This window comes from Gymnoscopelus microlampas, assembly GCF_963454915.1.
Source record: "Gymnoscopelus microlampas genome assembly, chromosome: 15".
In the NCBI taxonomy this organism is placed as follows: domain Eukaryota; kingdom Metazoa; phylum Chordata; class Actinopteri; order Myctophiformes; family Myctophidae; genus Gymnoscopelus; species Gymnoscopelus microlampas.
Genome location: NC_139952.1, coordinates 37,498,157 through 37,521,117, shown reverse-complemented (window position 1 = coordinate 37,521,117; position 22,961 = coordinate 37,498,157). Strand labels below are relative to the sequence as shown.

The window sequence follows — 22,961 nt, the reverse complement described above, 5'->3', positions numbered from 1 at the left end:
ATATGTACATTTACATATGTACATATGTACATTTACGAAATAAAATGAATTAATATGACAGTTTCTCATTTTCTATAGATTTTTATAGAATTATGTAAATCCATGTTCATCCTAAAAAGCGAAAATACTGTTTGGAAATGTAGACAGTGTTGCATTAGGTCATAAAATTCCAGAGAGAAAGAGTAAAACTTCTAAGCAATACCAGCAACGACTCTGGTAAGACTCTAAACCAAAACGGTATGACAATATGCTTTTAGGATCAAAATCAGAATTATTTTATTCAGAATAAAAGAGACTTAGTTGCTACAGGTTTCATGGAATGTGGAATGTTAAGACTAAGACTCTGCATCCACCCAGCTTTGTTTACAAAAGAAATGAAGAAAGGCAAATAAACAAGTCTGTTCTGTGTCTGAATTTGTCCTCTTGGCAGGGTTGGCAGGGGAACACAGTGTGGAGGCTGAAGAGCAGGATAAACTGATCGGTATGATAATGTTTGCCCCTCTCTACCTTTTCAAAATTTACATTTCTTTATTATACAAACGGTATTGTTGGAGAACCTGAGCGGTATGATACTTTTTTCTCTACTTTTTCAAAATGCACATTTGTTTATCATACAAACGGTATTGTTGAATAGAATATAGTAAAACTGAGTTGAAGGGTTGTATAGAAATGATGATTTACAATGCTAATATGCAATCTTAGAAATTAATTAATATGACAATTTCAAATGTTCTATACATGTAAATGATGTAAAGCCATGTTCATCCAAAAAAGAGAAAATACTTGTTTGGAATTTGTATGACCTAATACAACACTTTCTATTGTTCCAGAGATAAAGGTTGAAACTTCTAGCAATTCCAGCAAGGACTCAGGTAAGACAATATGCTTTTAGGATGAAAACCAGAATGTTTTTATTCAAAATAGAATATACTTAATTGCTACAGGTTTCATACATGTAATGTTAAGACTTAGGGATTTCATCTGCATCCACCCAGTTTTGTGTACAGAAGAAATAAAGAAAGGCAAATAAACAAGTCTGTTGTTCAGTGTCTGAATTTGTCTGAGCGAGAAACTGATCGGTATGATAATGTTTGCCCCTCTCTACCTTTTCAAATTTTACATTTCTTTATTATACAAACGGTATTGTTGAATAGAATATAGTAAAATTGAGTTGAACGGTTGTATAGAAATAATGATTTGCGATGCTAATGTGGCATCTTTGAAATGATGTAAAGCCATGTTCATCCTGAAAAGAGAAAATACTGTTTGGAATTTGTGTGAGCTTATACAACATTGTCTACATTTACAGAGGGAAATGGTGAATCTTCTAGCAACGACTCAGGTAAGACTGTAAACCAAAACGGTATGACAATATGCTTTTAGGATCAAAATCAGAAACGCAAATAAACAAGTCTGTTCAGTGTTTGAATTTGTCCTCTTGGCTGGGTTGGCAGGGAAAGGCAGTCTGGAAAAGGTTGACGACCAACGGAAAGGTATGATAATGTTTGCCCCTATACCTTTTCAAAATGCACATTTCTTTATTATACGAACAGTGTTGTTGAATAGAACAAAGTAAAACTGAGTTGAAGGGTTGTATTCTCAAAAACAAGACACTCATGATTGACATAAACAAACATCCATTATTATAAAATGATTTATGTAAAATGTAAGGAATCTCCTGGGGTGACAAAATCACATAATTGTTCTTTTCCGTTTTGAGGGTGAATGTTTTTCTAAATATACAGTCTCTGTAGCCTGTACACAGATATATTGCATTTTGTTAATGGCCGCGTTTCCCAAACGAATTTGAGCTCCTGCGTAGCCTAGAAGCTGCGTAGGTGCCTCCACGCATCTGCGCAGTAGCAACCCCGCTGCGCACTATCTTCGTTAGTAGCAGCTGTGTGTGCCCAACGTCTCATCTAAATTGGCTTCAGTAGACACCATCGTCGTAGGTTCCGTTTCGTCTGTGCTAAAACTACATTCGTGAGACAGCATGCACGTGAAGAGATCCTGGACGTAGCCTACGTAAAGCCTACGTCAACTACGTAGTGCTATCCTACTATAGTTTAAACACCCTTTGCATACATATATCTATATATACAGGATTTTGCAAATATACTAAGATAAAGTCGCACCTTTATCTAACTTACCTTTATATGAATTGGACACTTACATTTTTATAGGTACATTCTGTAATGTATTAAAATGCATTTTAAGGTGACACATTTCAATGATCTTAAATGAACACTGCGGCCATTGTTCGCCGTTCAAAAAAATTCAGAGGATAGAGGGGGCGTCCCCCTGCATGATTGACAGCTTTTAGCACCAATGGGGGGAATTTACTTTAGGAAAGTTTAGGAATATATATATATATATATAACGGCGCGTAACGGGCGACGCCTCCCCAAAAAAACAGACATATATACAACAAACACACTGCGACATGCCGTGTTGATAGCTTGCAGATCTGTTATTTTGGGGCGAGCGGCTGTTAGGAGGAACAGCTGCGCTGTGTAGCCCCCACACTCAAATTAGCGAGAAGTGGCGTGCAAAAGACCTAACTATCGGGCTCAGTCTTATTGGCATGACTGGTAACGCGTTGGGCTGGCGAGTGGGAGCCTTGGGTTCGATCTCAGAACGTCCCATTTCCCAAGTCTACTATGCATAAAATCTTTTGAAAATAGCAGATCTACAAGCTTGTGACACGTTGTGAGCTTGTAGATCTGCTATTTTCAAAAGATGTTTTAACCATTCATAAACATGGCGAGCGCAACAGCTGTCACTTTGTGAGAGGAACTGCACTTTCATCATAACGTTTAACTATAAAACTTCGAAATTAAGGAAACATATTTAGCTCAGCATCATTTATATACCTTTAGTTAACTTGGCATGTGCTTAATATTTTTATTAGATGATCGGATCATCCGTGAGAGTACGATTTGTAAACTTTGGGTTCATGCATAGAGGACGAAGCACTGCAGCCGCTCGCCCTACCCAAAAGAACAGATCTGCAAGCTATCGACACGGCATATCGCAGTGCGTTGACAGCTTGTATGTCTGTTTTTTTTTTGGGGCACGTTACGCACCGGCCCGGCCGTAATATATATATATATATATATATATGTAATATATATATATATATATATATATGTAATATATATATATATATATATGTAATATATATATATATATATATATATATATATATATATATATATACATATACATACACATACACACGTGTGTGTGCGTGTGTGTGTGTGTGTGTGTGTGTGTGTGTGTGTGTGTGTGTGTGTGTGTGTGTGTGTGTGTGTGTGTGTGTGTGTGTGTGTGTGTGTGTGTGTGTGTCGGTCTTTTCATAGATTTCATAGAACGATGGGTGTTACAGGCGGCCCAGGGCGCTCGTTACAAAATGCTTCGTAGGACAGTACTCCCCTCCTACTGTGGGCGGGGAGTATGCTGCGCGCATTCTGTCTCACGAATGTACTTTTACCACACACGCAGCCAGTTTAGATGGCACGCAGGGGCACAACCACCTGCTACTAATGAGGGTAGAGCGTAGGTTTGGCCGAGTCCCAGCTGTGTAGGAGACGCTTGCGCAAGCTGCGTACGGCCACGCATGACCTGAAATCTACGTGCCTGCTATGGTACTGCGAAGCATGTGACGTCACACGTTAGACCCGTCGTCGGACCTGCGACGATGCTCTACGCACGAGCTCTTTGGGAAACCCGGCCAATGACTGTTACTTTTACAAATTTAATGCAGATGACCGAACAGTTTTGTGCTATTACACTATTCAGTATAGCTGAGTGCATTAAGCACTGCAAAACACATTCATGGTTTAACTCTCTTCCTTTCCTTTACAGGTTCCAGTGGGAATCTCAGCAATGACTCTGGTAATTACTCTCTACATCCCATTTTACTTCACTATAATAACACATTATTTAGAAGGTAGAAGCTTTACATACATGTATTATGATGCCATAAATGCTAAGTGTTCAGGTTGAATCTAAATGCATGTCATGGGACCTTTGTGCTGCATACATACTGCTCCTCTTGAGGCCAGTGTAGTGCAGGGTATTTCAAAGTGGCACCAGTCCAGCGGTGCTAGGGAATACTTTGATAAGTTAAATGCCAAGTACAAAGTTATTTTCAATCAGGAAGACAACTACACAAAGCATGCTAAACAAAGCATCCAGGGTACAAGTCTAAAGACATTGAATATGTTAAGAGATGGAAATCACAAAATGTCTACTTTCTACTAAAGATATATTTATAAACTGCTATAAACTGCCAAACAATGCTGATGATTCTATTATCATTTTTTTTTTAGATTTGTCCAATCTCTATTGAGACATTTAGATCGTGTCAAAGGTCATGTCTCACCTAGACACAGGATCTGACATACATTTTGACCTGATGGTCAAGATAGTGGGTCTATGATGTCAGGCTTGGATGTTTCGGTTAGCTCCATATGGAGGCCCAGGAGGGGGTCTATGATGTCAGTCTGTGATAGATCCATTCATGACTAGTGAAGTGCTATCCGCATTCTTCCACAAAATCCAAGGCCTTCTGAGTCAGGCCATAGTGTAACTGGCAATATGTGTCTATCCATTGCTTCCCCTTGACTTTATTCTTTAAGTTTTAATGCGATTGTAGTGGAGCGCAGTGAGCTGGGATTGAACCCGAGGCTCCCACTCGCCAGGCCGACGTGTTACCATCATGCCAATAGGGCTGAGCCCGATTGGCAGGTCTGTTGCACTCCAGTTCTGGCTAATTTGACTGTGGGGGCTACACTAACTTACATTCTGTGTTTTAGGCAAGTCCAGCGATGGCCAGGGTTCTCAAAGTAAGTTAACCTTTCACTTCTTATTCTTTAAGGATTATTTATTTATCTATTTAACTGTTTATTTGGCAGAGGGACCAGTCACAATACATATATTCCACCAGAAATAGCTAAGAGGTCATTAACATCTGCAGTCCCTGGGTCGACTTCATCATGACACAAACAAAACGATTATGCAAAAAAAATGTCATTAGTTGATTATGTAATAATTTTGACAGGCCTACAGTTACACATGTGGTATTTATTCACCCACAATCTCTAGAAAGCATTAGCTCAAGTTGGATGGCTGACTCAACAGGGACTAGAAATGGTATCATCTAGGTCATTACTATTACTCCATCAAGTAGGTACACCCTTATAAGGCTGTTACCTACTTGCTGGAGTAATAAACTGGGTTTCCTTACATTGGAGTCTACTGAAGTGACTGATTGTTAGTCAGACCCCATACACGTATATTTCCAGAGAAATGGAGATAACAATAGCTAAAAGTATTTTATTTTTAAAGCAAAGTGCCCCACTTATTAATGCTTTTTGATTATATATCTCATCGTGTTGGTAACCGTTGCATAATCACTGTATTACATTCAAGTGTGTGCTTTACCATCCTTATTGGCAATTATAGTGATGCTTATGCCAAAACATTTTATTTTAATTTTTAACCCCAACGCTGAAAATAGCTGATCTACAAGTTCACAAGGCGTTGCACTGCGACACCTTGTGAGCTTGTAGATCAGCTATTTCTCATGAACAACACCAGACACACAACCAAGTATAAATCATAGGGTTAGAGTTCTAATTCCATAATTCCACTCGAAACCCCTAATCCTAACCTCTAAATGCCTAACTCTAATCCCAACCTGAATCTTTTCCTAATTGGAAACTTAACTCTAAAACTCACTTTTAACTACAAAACAACAATTTCTCTTGTGACGACCAGGAATTATCCTCCGAATGTTTATTTTTCCAAAATTCTACTATATTTGTAAGGACATTTGGTCCACACAAATATAGTAATACAAGCACGCACGCACACACACACGCAGGCAGGCAGGCGCGCGCACACACACACACACACACACACACGCACACGCACACGCGCACGCGCACACGCACACACACACACACACACACACACACACACACACACACACACACATGAATGCCGTAAATGAATGCCGTACTTCTATGTCACACAAAAGTAGCAAATAAAGAAAGGCACACACACACGTATACTGTGTGTGTGTGTGTGTGTGTGTGTGTGTGTGTGTGTGTGTGTGTGTGTGTGTGTGTGTGTGTGTGTGTGTATACAGTGTGTATATATGTATATATATATATATATATATATATATATATATATATATATATATATATATATATATATATATATATATATATATATATATATGTTTATTTCTATTAGGTAAATGCATCTTTGAACCAGCAGTCATTAAATCTCTTGTGTGGAATAGGATTACATTAAATTAAATAATGTGTTCTAGTACTGTATTGTGAACGGGTTTCCCTTTTTCTTTGTTTTTACAGAATCATCTTCCTCTGATGACTTAGGTACAGTATCTAGATTAAATACATAGTCTAGTATTAACTTTTCTTTTTAATAAACAATATACATTTAAAATTGAGATGCTGAAAATGTTCTGAATGTATGTTTCAGATTGGCAGGATACATAATAGTAATAATTTAAAAAACAGTTCCTAAAAAAAAATAGTTTCATACATGGAATGTTAAGACTAAGACTCTGCATCCACCCAGCTTTGTTTACAAAAGAAATGAAGAAAGGCAAATAAACAAGTCTGTTCTGTGAATTTGTCCTCTTGGCTGGGTTAGCAGGGCAACGCAGTGTTGAAGAGTTGGAGAACCTGAACAGTATGATACTTTTTTCTCTACTTTTTCAAAATGCACATTTGTTTATCATACAAACGGTATTGTTGAATAGAATATAGTAAAACTGAGTTGAAGGATTGTATAGAAATGATGATTTACAATGCTAATATGCAATCTTAGAAATTAATTAATATGACAATTTCAAATGTTCTATGTAAATGATGTAAAGCCATGTTCATCCAAAAAAGAGAAAATACTTGTTTGGAATTTGTATGACCTAATACAACACTTTCTATTGTTCCAGAGATAAAGGTTGAAACTTCTAGCAATTCCAGCAAGGACTCAGGTAAGACAATATGCTTTTAGGATGAAAGCCAGAATGATTTTATTCAAAATAAAATATAGTTAATTGCTACAGGTTTCATACATGTAATGTTAAGACTTAGGGATTTCATCTGCATCCACCCAGTTTTGTGTACAGTAGAAATAAAGAAAGGCAAATAAACAAGTCTGTTCAGTGTCTGAATTTGTCCTCTTGGCAGGGTTGGCAGGGGAACGCAGTGTGGAGGCTGAAGAGCGAGATAAACTGATCGGTATGATAATGTTTGCCCCTCTCTACCTTTTCAAAATGTACATTTCTTTATTACAGTATACAAACGGTATTGTTGAATAGAATATAGTAAAACTGAGTTGAACGGTTGTATAGAAATAATGATTTGCGATGCTAATGTGGCATCTTTGAAATTAATTCATATGACAGTTTCACATTTTCTATAGATTTAAATCAGGGGTGGGCAACTTTGATGATGTAGAGAGGGCCACTATATTTCCACACTCACTCCAGAGGGCCACATTGCATATATACTGTTGGGCAGACACCGTATTTTACGTACATTTTTCGTAAATTAATGCCGTACTTCTATGTCACACAAAAGTAGCAAAAATAGCCGATCTACAAGCTCAAAACGCGTCGTGGATTTTTGCTACTTTTGAATTGGAATCCTGTTTTTTTTTGTTGCTATTTTTGAATTGGAATCCTGAAAAGTAACATTTTTATTTAATTTCAAATGCATTTAGTTATACTTATGTACGGAAGTAATTAAAGTGAGTCATGTTTGCATGTTTGGAATTGTAACAGCTGAAATCAATAATATATCAGTATTACGAAATTAACCTGCGGGCCGCATTAAGTGAAGGTGGGGGCCGCATGTGGCCCCCGGGCCGCTAGTTGCCCATGTATGATGTAAATGATGTAAAGCCATGTTCATCCTGAGAAGAGAAAATACTGTTTGGAATTTGTGTGAGCTTATACAACATTGTCTACATTTACAGAGGGAAATGGTGAATCTTCTAGCAACGACTCAAGTAAGACTGTAAACCAAAACGGTATGACAATATGCTTTTAGGATCACAATCAGAAACGCAAATAAACAAGTCTGTTCAGTGTTTGAATTTGTCCTTTTGGCTGGGTTGGCAGGGGAAGGCAGTCTGGAAAAGGTTGACGGCCAACGGAAAGGTTTGATAATGTTTGCCCCTATACCTTTTCAAAATGCACATTTCTTTATTATACGAACAGTGTTGTTGAATAGAACAAAGTAAAACTGAGTTGAAGGGTTTTATTCTCAAAAACAAGACACTCATGATTGACATAAACAAACATCCATTATTATAAAATTATTTATATAAAATGTAAGGAATCTCCTGGGGTGACAAAATCACATAATTGTTCTTTGCCGTTTTGAGGGTGAATGTTGAACTTTAGCCCATATGTTCTTTTTCTAAATATACAGTCTCTGTAGTCTGTACACAGATATATTGCATTTTGTTAATGACTGTTACTTTTACAAATTTAATGCAGGTGACCGAACAGTTTTGTGCTATTACACTATTCAGTATAGCTGAGTGCATTAAGCACTGCAAAACACATTCATGGTTTAACTCTCTTTCTTTTCTTTGCAGATTCCAGTGGAAATCTCAGCAATGACTCTGGTAATTACTCTCTACATCCCATTTTACTTCACTTTAATAACACTTTATTTAAAGGTAGAAGCTTTACATACATGTATTATGATGCCATAAATGCTAAGTTTTCAGGTTGAATGGAAATGCATGTCATGGGACCTTTGTGCTGCATACATACTGCACCTCTTGAGGCCAGTGTAGTCTGGTGCAGGGTTTTTCAAAGTGGCACCAGTCCAGCGGTGCCAGGGAATACTTTGATAAGTTAAATGCCAAGTACAAAGTTATTTTCAATCAGGAAGACAACTACACAAAGCATGCTAAACAAAGCATCCAGGGTACAAGTCTAAAGACATTGAATATGTTAAGAGATGGAAATCACAAAATGTCTACTTTCTAAAGATATATTTATAAACTGCTATAAACTGCCAAACAATGCTGATTATTCTATTATCTTTTTTTTAGATTTGTCCAATCTGTATTATAATATAACTTATACAATTGAGGTGGTTGTATTTTATCTCCCTGCTCTTCTATTGAGACATTTAGATTGTGTCAAAGGTCATGTCTCACCTAGACACAGGATCTGACACAAATTTTGACCTGATGGTCAAGATAGTGGGTCTATCAGTCAGGCTTGGATGTTTTGGTTGGCTCCATATGGAGCCCCAGGAGGAGGTCTATGATGTCACACTTGGGTATGTCAGTTATCTCCATATATGGGGTTCCGGGCATCCTGAACACGGTCTAACTTGCGGTGGTATCCATTTATGACTAATGCCGGCAAGTATGCTCTGAAACATTCTTTACAAAATGGTCATAGATCCATTCATGACTAGTGAAGTGCTATCCGTAATTCTTCCACAAAATCCAAGGCCTTCTGAGTCAGGCCATAGTGTAACTGGCAATATGTGTCTATCCATTGCTTCCCCTTGACTTTATTCTTTAAGCTTTAATGCGATTGTAGTGGAACGCAGTGGGCTGGGATTGAACCCGAGGCTCCCACTCGCCAGTCCGACGTGTTACCAGTCATGCCAATAGGGCTGAGCCCGATTGGCAGGTCTGTTGCACTCCAGTTCTGGCTAATTTGACTGTGGGCCCCCACAGTCAAATTAGCCAGAACTACACTAACTTACATTCTGTGTTTTAGGCAAGTCCAGCGATGGCCAGGGTTCTCAAAGTAAGTTAACCTTTCACTTCTTATTCTTTAAGGATTATTTATTTATTTATTTGACTGTTTATTTGGCAGAGGGACCAGTCACAATACATATATTGCACCAGAAATAGCTAAGAGGTCATTAACATCTGCAGTCCCTGGGTCGACTTCATCATGACACAAACAAAACGATTATGCAAAATAATTGTCATTAGTTGATTATGTAATAAATTTGACAGGCCTACAGTTACACATGTGGTATTTATTCACCCACAATCTCTAGAAAGCATTAGCTCAAGTTGGATGGCTGACTCAACAGGGACTAGAAATGGTATCATCTAGGTCATTACTATTACTCCAGCAAGTAGGTACACCCTTATAAGGCTGTACCTACTTGCTGGAGTAATAAACTAGGTTTCCTTACATTGGAGTCTACTGAAGTGACTGATTGTTAGTCAGACCCCATACACGTATATTTCCAGAGAAATGGAGATAACAATAGCTAAAAGTATTTTATTTTTAAAGCAAAGTGCCCCACAATATTAATGCTTTTTGATTATATATCTCATCGTGTTGGTAACCGTTGTATAATCACTGTATTACATTCAAGTGTGTGCTTTACCATCATTATTGGCAGTTATAGTGATGCTTATGCCAAAACATTTTATTTTCATTTTTAACCCCAACGCTGAAAATAGCTGATCTACAAGTTCACAAGGCGTTGCACTGTGACACCTTGTGAGCTTGTAGATCAGCTATTTCTGATGAACAACACCAGCACACAACCAAGTATAAATCATAGGGTTAGAGTTCTAATTCCATAATTCCACTCGAAACCCCTAATCCTAACCTCTAAATGCCTAACCCCAACCCCAACCCCAACCTGAATCTTTTCCTAATTGGAAACTTAACTCTAAAACTCACTTTTAACTACAAAACAACAATTTCTCTTGTGACGACCAGGAATTGTCCTCCGAATGTTTATTTTTCAAAAATTCTACTATATTTGTAAGGACATTTGGTCCACACAATATAGTAATACAAGCACGCACGCACACACACACACACACGCAGGCAGGCAGGCGCACACACACACACACCCGCACCCACGCACGCACGCACGCACGCACGCACGCACGCACGCACGCACGCACGCACACACACACACACACACACACATATACTGTGTGTGTGTATATACAGTGTGTATATATATACATATATATATATATATATATATATATATGTTTATTTCTATTAGGAAAATGCATCTTTCAACCAGCAGTCATTAAATCTCTTGTGTGGAATAGGATTACATTAAATTAAATAATGTGTTCTAGTACTGTATTCTGAACGGGTTTCCCTTTTTCTTTGTTTTTACAGAATCATCTTCCTCTGATGACTTAGGTACAGTAGTATTAACTTTTCTTTTTAATAAACAATATACATTTAAAATTTAAATGCAGAAAATGTTCTGAATGTATGTTTCAGATTGGCAGGATACATAATAGTAATAATTAAAAAAACAGTTCCTAAAAAAAACTATAAAACATATAAAAACTATAAAGACTTTATATCATACTCATAAAACCCTACATTAACCAGCAACACACTAAAAAAACATCATTAGCAGAAAGCATAAGAGATAAGCATAGAATAAAGGTAATTGATAAAAAACTATTTACTGTAACCACCTTATTCTGGGCACATCATTATAGGTGAACAATTCACAAAAATAGCAGATCTAGAAGTAGATTGGCTATTGTCAGTGAAGAGTATTGGTGTAGTAGACTGTAGAGGATATAAGTAAGTGGTATAAGTAGTTAGAGAACATGGAAAGAAGGAAAGTTAATGTGTTTCAATGTTGCTCTGGTTCACTGTCTGTTCCCTCCCTGTGCCAACAAAGAGGGTAAGTGGGAGATAGGGCTACAGGCAGGAAGCCATTGTAGGGGAGGATGTTGGATATGGTACGCAGGTTGGCCTCATCAGAGGAAGAGGGAATACAGATAATCCTGCAGCATTGTTTTTGTAGCCTCTCCAACTCATCTCCAACTCATCGCAGTGGGCTTTAGTCAGCATATCCCAAACTCAGCTGGCATACTTCAGAACTGGGCGTAAATGGTCTAAAGTCTAATACTTTTTTTAAAGACATTACAATGGGAGATCGGCTCTTATGGCAACAATGAGATAGTAGATCCTTTACCGTGTCTTTGAGACCATAGTGTTGATGTGGGCATCTCATAACAGGCTAGATGATATCTGGACCCAGAGCCGTTTGAAGGTGGAGCCTCTGTGTTCGAATAGTCATTAATGTCTCCTGGCACAAATTATCCATGGTCTTAGATCCATTCATGACTAGTGAAGTCCTGTCTACATTCTTCCACAAAATCCAAGGCCTTCTGAGTCAGGCCATAGTGTAACTTGCAATAATCCTACTATAATTCTAGTAACCTCTGTCCGTCTGTAGTGGTGAGTGAGTGAGTGAGTAGGTGAAGCTACCCGGTTCTCCTCACTGGCTGGACCAATTGCTCTGATTTTGCACACAGCCATTGACCATTACCATCTGAACTTAACTGTGAAGCCCGTTTTTCAATTTCATCAAATCTCAGCTTCTTATTAGCGTTTTTGTGTAAAACACTGTCGCCATGGTTACGGGGCTGCCCAGCTATGGGACGAACTGGCTCCCGGGTTGCCAGATCATGTGCGCATATCCCCCCACGGATGCGTCGACCGGGTATGGTCTAGTAATAATAATTCAATTTAGGTCTGTCCATTGCTTCCCCGTGACTTTATTCTTTAAGTTTTGACATTGGCTAACTTAGATTCTGTGTTCTAGGCACGGCCAATGTGGACCAGGATTCTCCAAGTAAGTTACAGCTTTGATTATAGACACACACACACACACACACGCACGACGCACGTGCGCGCACAATGTAATTATAATATTTCCACTTTTTTTGTCTTCCCAGCACCCTCTGTGAATGAAAGCGAGTCCAGTGACGATTCTGGTGTGGGGAAAAAAAATAAAAATCAATCTTAAAGGTTACCTTTACCTTTTTTTTTAAACTTTAGCGGTGGGCATAAGCATTGCTCCTTCACCCAAATTTTCCAATTTTCCAATTACATCTGACAAAACATTAAGAGGGAGGTATTATGATGAACAGCCTTGGAAGTGTGCTGTTGCACTTTGCATTCTCAGCCTAAAGATGGAGTTATATGTAGTCACCAGCTGAAATTCATGCTAATATGACCCCCAACAGCCTGTTACATTAGATGAGGAACACTGATGAGGAACACTGGGAAGCAGACACATTTAGGTGAAAAACAAATATCTCATATGTTTCATAGAAACACATTGGTTAAACCAATGTGTCCCCTGTAAGCTACTGCCACATTTAAGTTAATTCATTTTCACCTGATTAATGAGGGAAGGAGGGAGGTTGTGTGTGATATCAGAACAGAGTTCACTTATTGCAAGAGAGGGGGCTGGAGGGGCTGGGAGAGGGAGGGAGTGAGTGAGTGAGGTAGGGAGTAACCTTGCGTCTTTCCACCACGGAGGAAAGCCTGGTATTCGTCGCCGAATTATGTGCGCGCTCGTGGGGGCTCAACTCGAAGCCTGGGCCCCCAAATCTGAGATTGTGGTGGGGGCTCGTCATTTCTCGCAGGGGCTTTAGCCCCGAGGCATCCACAGGATCGGTGCCCCTGTATTCATTCTAAAGGTCCTTACATACCGGCGAATATAGCGATTATACGCAAAATTCGGACTCGTTCCGAATAATTAAAAGACGCTTTTTCGCTTCGCTTTTTCGCTCCATGTACGGAGCCATTGACTTTATAAGGTTTTTTAAAAAAAACGCATTATTCGCACGAAAAAATCGCCCCGGTGTGTAAGGACCTTAAGACTTGGGTTCTGTTGATGGATTCCGGTTAACGTCACATTGTTTTTGTTCCCCACATAATCCGAATCAATTGGTTTAGTCTCGCTAGTCCCGCTACGAGTTAGAATAAAAGATGGACATACCAAATGATTATTATACCAAAAGAAACCAAACGATTATACCAAACTAAACACACTTTAAACTAAGGGGAATCAAAAACAAAAAAAATACCTCCAGACCGGATCAGAAAATCTAAAAAGCCTGTTTCCCACGCAATAAGATAAGATGAACCTTTATTGATCAATTCAGGCAATTCAGGTGTCATAGCAGCAACAGCCGTAAGCGTGAAACACAGGGTAGAGATAGGAATAAGATAAAATAAAATAAAATTGCATTCAATTTTACAAATTTAATGCAGGTGACCGAACAGTTTTGTACTATTACAATATTAGATGAGTGTATTAAGCACTGCAAAACCTATTCATGGTTTAACTCTCGTCCTTTTCTTTGCAGATTCCAGTGAGACTCTCAGCAATGACTCTGGTAATTACTTTCTATATCCCTGTATTCTTAGTTCATGAAAATATAACATTATTTAAAGGTAGAAGTTTTACGTACATGTATTATGATGCCATAAATACTAAGTTTTCAGGTATGCATGAATTAACTGTCAAGTACAAAGTTATTTTCAATCAGGAAGACAACTATTAACTCAAGTTGTCAATGCAGCGATAGTGCCAATCTAAACAAAGCATGCTAAACAAAGCATCCAAGATGCATGTCCAAAGTCATTGAATATTTTAAGAGATTGAAATCAAAAAATGAAATAGAGTGAACGTATGCTTTCAACTGTGTGCGTACATTTGAATGTTGCGGCCATTATCATCTTATAATAATAATGATACAAATAGTTATATTAGAGCCGATCATACTCCAAATTGTAAAATATGCAATATGTGTGAAAAGTAATTTGGGGTGCTGTGGATGAAAATAATTATGCGTGTCCTGAGCCCAAAACGTTTGAGAATCCCTGCTCTAGTGGTCAAATGTTACATGTCAAATGTTAAAATGTAACATTGAATATATATAAGATGACTGAAAGGTGCGTTTTGAGGCACACTTCTGATGAAAATATAATAGTATGTACAGTATATTAAGAATGTGTGTGAATATAAAGGTGTATATCAAGCTTTTACTCTTAAATTGATCTGGATTTATCTCTTAAAGAATTTCAAACGCTACAAAAATAGACAAATAAAATAGAATACATTTAACAAATAATTAGCTCAATAAGAAACTAAATGTCCTGTTTAAATGCTGCTTTTCCTTCACTCTTACAGCCCAATGCTCCAGCACTGGTGGCTCTCCCCCTGAGCCTCTAGAGGGAAAATGAGCTGAGTGCCTGATACTGTACTGCAGAAGTGTCATTTCAGAAAAGAACGAGGGGGTGTCAACAGAAATGACGACTTAAACCTAATTGAATAATAGGTATCACCTGATATGGACAAAATCATGCTCACTTGACTGCTTCCTAAACTTCCTAACATCTTTCATGTTGTGACCCATCCACCTGAGGTCCCTTTGGCCCAGGAAGCATCAAATATCTTGTGCACTATACATGTTTCATTGCCAAAAGTTAGATCATTTACACTTTTTTATGTATATTGTTAATCAATACAATATACAGAATTAAGCTATAAGGCTTCAGCCTATACCTTTTTGCAATTTAGGCATTTAGCAGACGCTCTTAATCCAGAGCAATTTACAATAAGCAAGGAAAACACAAGGTAATACATCAAATGCATAGAAATAGTAATCTAGGATCATAAATAAACCAAGAACCTATCATCAGCCTAAACAGTATAATATCAGAAAATCAATAATCTGTACATTCAAATGATACGCTTTCAAACGCTGTAGGATGCCTTTGAACCTGGCATATGTCTACATAACATGCAATTGCAATTTTTTTAAATCAAATCAAATCTATTATTGTTGTCGACCAACTGAAAGAAGCTGTCGACCAACTGAAATATTAGATTTGTTTAATGATTGTAAATATTAGATTTGTTTAATGATTGTAAGATTTTGATTAAGTGCTTTTATACAAATAAACTACTGCTAATGGTTTGTTGTTGTCTTGATTGATTAGTATTATAGGCTAATGACCGGTGGGTTGAAGATTTTCAGGAAGCAGCAACTTCATGCAGGAAACAGGGTTATTGCTGTTTGCATATCGTCTCTGTCGGGTGGAAACCTCATATGTCCAAAACTGTTACTTTTCAGGATTCAACAGCGATATAAAAGGCTCTATCAAACAGCTCCCCAGATAGAACGAGGTGGGGGTGCTTATATTCCTCGCCCATGGTTTCATAACCAGAATGCCCATAAATAGGTGACCACTCTTTCACCATTCTCCTCCTCTTGGTGCAGCTCTGTGCCCATGCACTCTCCTGTCACTATAGTATCTGTGTCCATGATGAATGGTTTGTTGGGGTCGAAGCACCCCAGGACAGAGGGCCCGGTTAGTGCCTCCCTCCCATAATAGCTGGTGGAAAGCTGCGTGACACGCTTGGCCCCCCACTGGTTTGCATTAAGCCAGTAGTTCTCAAACTTTTTCAAGGACCCCCAAATTGATAATGTATTTGGCTGCGGACCCCATCTGAAAATATTTTGTGCCAGAGTCCCCCAGAAGAGAATATTTATGTTAAAATAATTCAAAATTACTCAAAGAATTTTGAATAAAAAAAAAAGTAAATACAAGCTCGCAGCGTGGCACAAAGTAACGCGCTGTGAGCTTGTAGATCTGCAATTTTTTTGTATAGCCAACATATGGATAAAGTGGTTAAAATGATTGTGATGCTATATTAACTACTTTTGCTGGGGACCCCCTGGAACCCCTGCAAGGACCCCCAGGGGTCCCCGGACCCCACTTTGAGAACAAATGCATTAAGCAGTGTGTGGTGGACTGGCAATTGCTGTGAAGTTACACAGTGACTCAATACCGCCTTCATCTGGCTAATCAGGTTACCCCAGGACAGGACTTCACAGCAACACTAGTGTTAGTACCATAGAGTTAAAAATAATAGTACCCACTACCCAGCTATTGGTATTATCAGTGTTTGTGACAGTTAGACTAGTTATACTGCAACACATGGCTCCTCCTGGCTTTAGTAAAGTAACTTTTAACATTTCTATCTGGTTTAGACTTGTATAATGTTCATAAATATAAGCAATAAAGGGCTAATATACGACAGTGATTCTACTAAAGCATCATCACACTGAATGAAGTTGAGCTGTTAAGTGACCATCAAGAGAAATACAGACTATAGTTTGTTTAACTACAAATAGGTAATATAAAATGTAGTTCAGCCTATATTGAGCTACTGAGAAAAACTATATGAACGTCTAAATTGTAAAATGTAATGATTGTAATTCAAACATTCCTGAATTTGTAGGTAGGCCATAAACATGGGGATATCAGATTATTTGGAGCAGCGTGACCTACTGTCACTAGGTGGCGCCAGTGTATGATGTTTGGAATACAACCTGCATTTGACAGACAGGTCCCAAATCAGCTGGTTGCGGCGGGTCGATTGCTTTCACACTCTTTCACCATTCTTTTCACCATGATACAACAGGTGAATTGCCAATAGCTGCTGCTGTCAGCAACTGAGAATATAGTTTATTTATTTATTTAGAACTCAATATAAATGTGTCAGGATTGGACCTCAAAAGCAGAACGGGCATTAGCTTTATTTTAAGATTCGTGAATACAGAAAACTAAACGCATTTAAAAAATACACATATTGCCAATATGTTGTACTTGTACTACTTGGGCTGCTTTAAGATGTTGTTCTGTAAGAGAGAGGATATTAAGCTAAGCATTTGACATTTTGGATAAAACAGGCCTTTTCACCACTATAAATCTATGAATGGAATAGGCTACTACTACTCGGAAACGCTTAAGTGGAGGTAAGTGGGCAATAGCCTATTTTACTGGTTGACAATGACAACACACTTGTCAGTCTAGCGATGCAAACTCAGAAAGTTTAAATGTCAACTTCTTTCAGTGCTGTTCAAAGCTGTTTCTACTCCTGAAGATGAGATTAAAACTTTGTTTTTGTCTTTCTCAGTGACATGTGCCCAGTGGACAGAGGGACATGGTGATCTTAGACACACAAATGGATGATCGTGAGAAAATAGTAAGGATGATTACAAGGTAGGCCATGGATCGAAACTTTATCAACATCAGTTTACTTAAATGTAGTCCATAAATTAGATATTTTGGTTGAGTTTTTGATAAATGTCTCTTTCCTAATTGATGAACTCTTCTTTCTGCATGGCTACCAGCCAAACAACTCAAACTTGATTTTGGAATTTAATTAAAATTGAACGAAATGTAATCAAATTCAAACAACTTGATTCTACTTTAACATTTTAATGGTGTGTGTGTGTGTGTGTGTGTGTGTGTGTGTTTGTGTGTGTGTGTGTGTGTGTGTGTGTGTGTGTGTGTGTGTGTGTGTGTGTGTGTGTGTGTGTGTGTGTGTGTGTGTGTGTATAAATCCTACATCTCCTCAGACCATTGCTTACACTAAGTTGTTTTTGTTTCACAGGAAGTCACCAAGGCTTAACAGAGTTAATGATCTGAATGGTAAGCTTTACCAACACTAAGAAACAAACAAATAGACTGGACATTATTAAACAAACCAATGATGAATACAATAGAATAACAAGCTGATTGGGGAGGTGAAGTGTGTGTGTGTGTGTGTGTGTGTGTGTGTGTGTGTGTGTGTGTGTGTGTGTGTGTGTGTGTGTGTGTGTGTGTGTGTGTGTGTGTGTGCTTTCGTTTGTGTGTGCATGCACCTGTTCGCTAATACGGTATGTACATGCACGCGTAACACCCAGGGTTCATTTCCCACATGGGAAACCAAACATAGGCAAAGGGAAATATCCCATTCAGGGGGGATATTTAATTAGGCTTATGAGCTGGCAGGGCTACTCTATTACATTCTCAGACTAGGGTAGTTACGCCATTACATACACACTGTGCATGTGGTTCTTGACATGATGACGTTGATAAAAGGTGGTTCTGCAGGTGTTCCAGGGAGGAGAGCTGGACCTCAGAGTCCACTAAGGAGAAGCAGTAGAACCATCACAGTGACAACCCGCCACCAGAGCAACATGTACGTATGATGGATCACGACAAAGTGAGAAGAAACAGAATAAGATTATCTGTATTAATCCCCACTGGGAAACTCTTCTTTCACTTGCAATGTGGAAAGTTTGTACTCCAGAATCCCACTGCTTGCTAAGTTGCAACCGGCTGTATTGTGTGTGCAAGCCATAATAAACATCTTGAATAAGTTGAACTTGATCTACTTGCTATATTATGGGATCATATCTGGCTCACGTGGTCTCTTTTGCTAGTTATTCCATCTCTTTCCTTTTATACCTATCAGTGCCTCACTGTAGCAATATCTGGAATGCTTCTTTAGAGTTTAGAGCTTATTGTCTATTAATAATGTTTCTTCATAAAAAGAGAGAGAGAGAGAGAGAGAGAGAGAGAGAGAGAGAGAGAGAGAGAAAACGGTAATGCATTCCTCACAGATAGTACAAAATCTGCTAAGCGTGTTATGTTCTGACTGGTGTTGTGAAGTTCTGTTTTGGATTCACAATACAGTTTCAGGTCATCTCTGTTCGTTCCCATTGTGTCTTCCCAGCAATGCTGCCCTTAAAGAAACTGATGACGTGAAGAAGAAAGGGCGATTCAGCAAGTCCAAGGTAGGACTAGGAGTATGGCTTGCTTTCACTACTACTACAGTGGTGGGGTTTGCGGGTATGAGTATTGAACGTTAAAGTAGAAGGTACAGGTGCTCACCTCACGACAAGTCATACATGCATGCAGTGCACTGCACACACACACACATGCACGCGCACACTAAACTCACTCACTCAACAAACAAGTGAATAAACCAAGCACATCCACAGTTCAAAATGCCAGGTGCTGGGTATAGCAAACATCACCAAAGAATGGAGTCCGCACACTTACAACTAGGTAATAATAATAAATAATACCTTTTGGAGATTCATCCAGTGTGCGGACTCTATTCTTTTGTTATAGTATATATTGTGTATATATTTTTGTCTCTTTGGGAGCTGCCTTTCTTATCAGTCTACTTACTTGAAGGGTGTTGCACCCATCTACACTTTGCAACAATCTCTCCACCCTCCTCTCTCTCTCTCTCTTTCTCTCTGTCTGCCATCCCTCTGTGGAGTGGTGGTCTTGGGGAGTGGGAAGTTTTGGCTAATCTCTCACACATACAGATAACTGATCTCAGCAGCAGCAGCAGACCACTGACAAACACATTATCAGTTACCAACATATTGGGAGAGTCCACTGAAAGTTAGGGATGTGCCAGTCTGTTGTTTGTTTTTGACCTGTGTTCCTGTCATTATGCTTGCATGGTTCATACTTTCAAAATTGCATTTAAGGGGTATTTCCCTTTCAAACATGTTTGGGGTCATTTTTATGTCTACTCAGGCTTTTGTGAGTACCCCAGACAGTTTTTAAATTGCTTGATTCAGCATTTAGATATTTGATATACATTTTATCAGACACGTCCTTTGTTCTGGTGACTGATATTGTCCTTCTTAGGTGTGAGGGGCCGTGTTTTTTTTTTTTGCAATAATTTAGTTTTTTTTTTTGGGGGGGGAACATTTTAAAGAAAAAAATATTTAATAGTTCAATAAAAATAAATGAAAAAGGTTATTGAAAAAGAACGGCCCCTCGCGTATTAGAAGGACAATATCAGTCAGAACTAAGGACATGTGTTTTCATCTAACATGGTTAAAATTGAGTTTGAAGTTACAATGGGTTTGTATAAAGGGGGCGTGTCTGATAAAATGTATATCAAATATCTACATACTGAATCAAGCAACTTAAAAACTGTCTGGGGTGCTCACAAAAGCCTGAGTAGATGTTAAAATGAACCCAAACATGTTTGAAAGTGAAATATCCCTTTAAGTCCACATTAGCTAATGCTTTAAAGGCTCATTTATTTAAACTTCCTCAAATGATTGTCGCATTTTCAACTGAAAACAATGTCAAAATGATGTATTTTCGGTCGTATAGCATGGTTGTTGAAGTAAATTAGCCTTGATACAGTTGACGATGAAGATGAAGGGCTCTGGTCTGACAAGGGGCCCTCAAGATGTTAAGCAAGGGATAACTGACGGCGAGCCGGTCATTGTTGAGAAATAAACCCCGACAGGGTGATTCAATCTCAATGCAATTACACGGCGATTACAATATTACAAGTATTTAATTGCTTACTGTAACGAAAGTATTCCATTAATTTATGCCAGGTGCGGCCGTCCGTCCATTGCAACACGGTCGCCTCGGAAAATAACAGGAAGTGTTGATCAAATAGAATCAATATTCGGTTGCTGCACTGTCTATTTCTCGCTTCAAATGTTTTCAAAAACATTCTTGAGAGCAATGTTTAGCTTTAATTTACATTGTGCGTTTGTTTACATGGCTGTCATATTGGTGCGCAGCAGGTGCTCTGAGATTTTGATTAGACAGAGGTCTGTTATTGAGCTCAGCGATCATTATCCAGAAATAACACTCCGCTGAATTCAGTGATTGGCCAATCAGAATCAAGCATTCAACCAAGCCGTGTAATAAATCACAATGTTTTATACATTTCGTACAGTAGCTAAACAAACACATTTCTTCTGCAGAAGATCTCTGAATCCCAGAGGAGGAAAACTCTGGTGGCTGTAAATAGAGACTTGAGTGATGAGGAAGAAGACAGTGGTAAGTATAACAGAATGATAGACTACATGTAGCTTGTCAACAACCTGCCTGGAGTGGAGGGGGGTCTTTAGTGTTGCATTGTATACAGTTATATAACGTGATGGAGATATTGACATGGAACCGGTGACAGTGGATGACAACAATGGTGGTGCAAGTCCAAGCTTTGACCCCAGACTGAATAGAGCTACTTCTATCCACTACCAGGGGCTTATAGATGGTCTGTCTAACTTACTGCTTTGCTTTTACCTTTGTAGAGACTGGCCATATGCAATAGAATAAATACATAAACTTTAGTTACAAAAATATAGTAAAACCCCTTAACCTTTGACATTTATAGCAGTTTAATAGTAGTTAGTAGTTATGGGGCCAGTGCAGGGCTAGCGTTTGTTGCAGGGGAATGTGATTAATTGTTCTCTCTGTGATAGGTTATCTGAAAGCCTTGACATAACCAGTGACTAGGTTCAGTGTTTAAGGTAAACCTTCCATCCTGTCCCTTCTCTCTCCTGTGATTTCCTGTCCAGAGTTAAGCAGGGGACAGTCATGGCCGTGGCACAGAGGGAGTTACTGCATCAGTGGTGGACGCAGCAGGTCAGTTTCTGTGGGTAGAGTTAAAAAATGTCAAATGTAAAGCTAATAATATTTTTTATATTGCGCTTTATATTTGAAACAAATCTTAAAGTGCCCCAACACAGAGTAAAAACAGCTGTCCTACTGATGGCAAGCATGATAGTCATTGAGAGGAACGATTGTATGGGATGTCTGTGTAATGAAATAACATTTATTGAAATTAAAATATTAAAAGAAAATGCTTTCTTGCTTTTGTGTTCATTCAGAAAACCTCACTGAGGAAATTTGTATATTTGGGCACAATTTTGACATGACATTAAGATTTTTTGACGCACTGTAACCCCCGTAAAACCGCCTCCTGAGACCAAGTCCATTGAACATGTCTTACCCTATTCATATTACTTTACATTAACTTTGTTTAACTATACAATGGTCATGGACTGTGGAAGTAATGCACATTATCAAGTGGAAAGACACCGTGAGAGTTTCCATAGAGGTGAAAGTGATGTTTCCAACAATGACAACAAAACGAATCTTGCATCTGACTGCGATTGACTCTCTTCTGTTGTTTTCTACAGGATTTGGGCAACACGAAGGTAAGTGCTGGTCATACCATTTATTGAACTGAAGAGAAATCAAACACTCTCACCGCCACATCTGCATTACAGATAAACATGCACTCTTGTGTGCCATTATGACTAACATCAACAGCTCCATATAAAACATCCATGCCACTACCACCATTACTATCCATTTCATTGTTTAACTTGTATGTGGAAACAACACTTTTTTTCTCTCCTCACTCTCCTTCTATCATCCTTTGTTCCCCAGACAAACAAAGCATGCACATGAAGTGAGCTCCCAAGAAGAAGAAGGAGGAGAAGAGGAA

General features: G+C 38.6%; 2 protein-coding genes across 2 annotated transcripts in view; one reads left to right on the top strand and one right to left on the bottom strand.

Annotated features, from left to right (window-relative positions):
• The window catches only part of LOC311062080 (zinc fingers and homeoboxes protein 2-like), a 518,056-nt gene that overhangs the window by 243,180 nt on the left and 251,915 nt on the right, over window positions 1–22,961 (bottom strand). The window lies entirely within an intron of this gene.
• LOC311061492 (uncharacterized protein) lies at window positions 17,824–22,957 on the top strand. Its single transcript, XM_084080148.1, has 8 exons — window positions 17,824–17,905; window positions 18,300–18,337; window positions 18,782–18,869; window positions 19,407–19,467; window positions 21,430–21,505; window positions 22,029–22,093; window positions 22,651–22,668; window positions 22,904–22,957. The coding sequence occupies exons 1-8, from the start codon at window positions 17,847–17,849 to the stop codon at window positions 22,922–22,924; spliced, it is 426 nt and encodes a 141-aa protein (XP_083936274.1). The 5' UTR covers window positions 17,824–17,846; the 3' UTR covers window positions 22,925–22,957.

Excerpts from the sequence above, each read along its gene's own strand:
- LOC311061492 (XM_084080148.1), top strand. The coding sequence starts at position 17,847 with ATGGTGATCTTAGACACACAAATGGATGATCGTGAGAAAATAGTAAGG. Across the intron at positions 19,468-21,429 it reads GGCGATTCAGCAAGTCCAAG|AAGATCTCTGAATCCCAGAG; the intron begins GTAGGACTAGGA and ends TTTCTTCTGCAG. Across the intron at positions 21,506-22,028 it reads TGATGAGGAAGAAGACAGTG|TTAAGCAGGGGACAGTCATG; the intron begins GTAAGTATAACA and ends TCCTGTCCAGAG.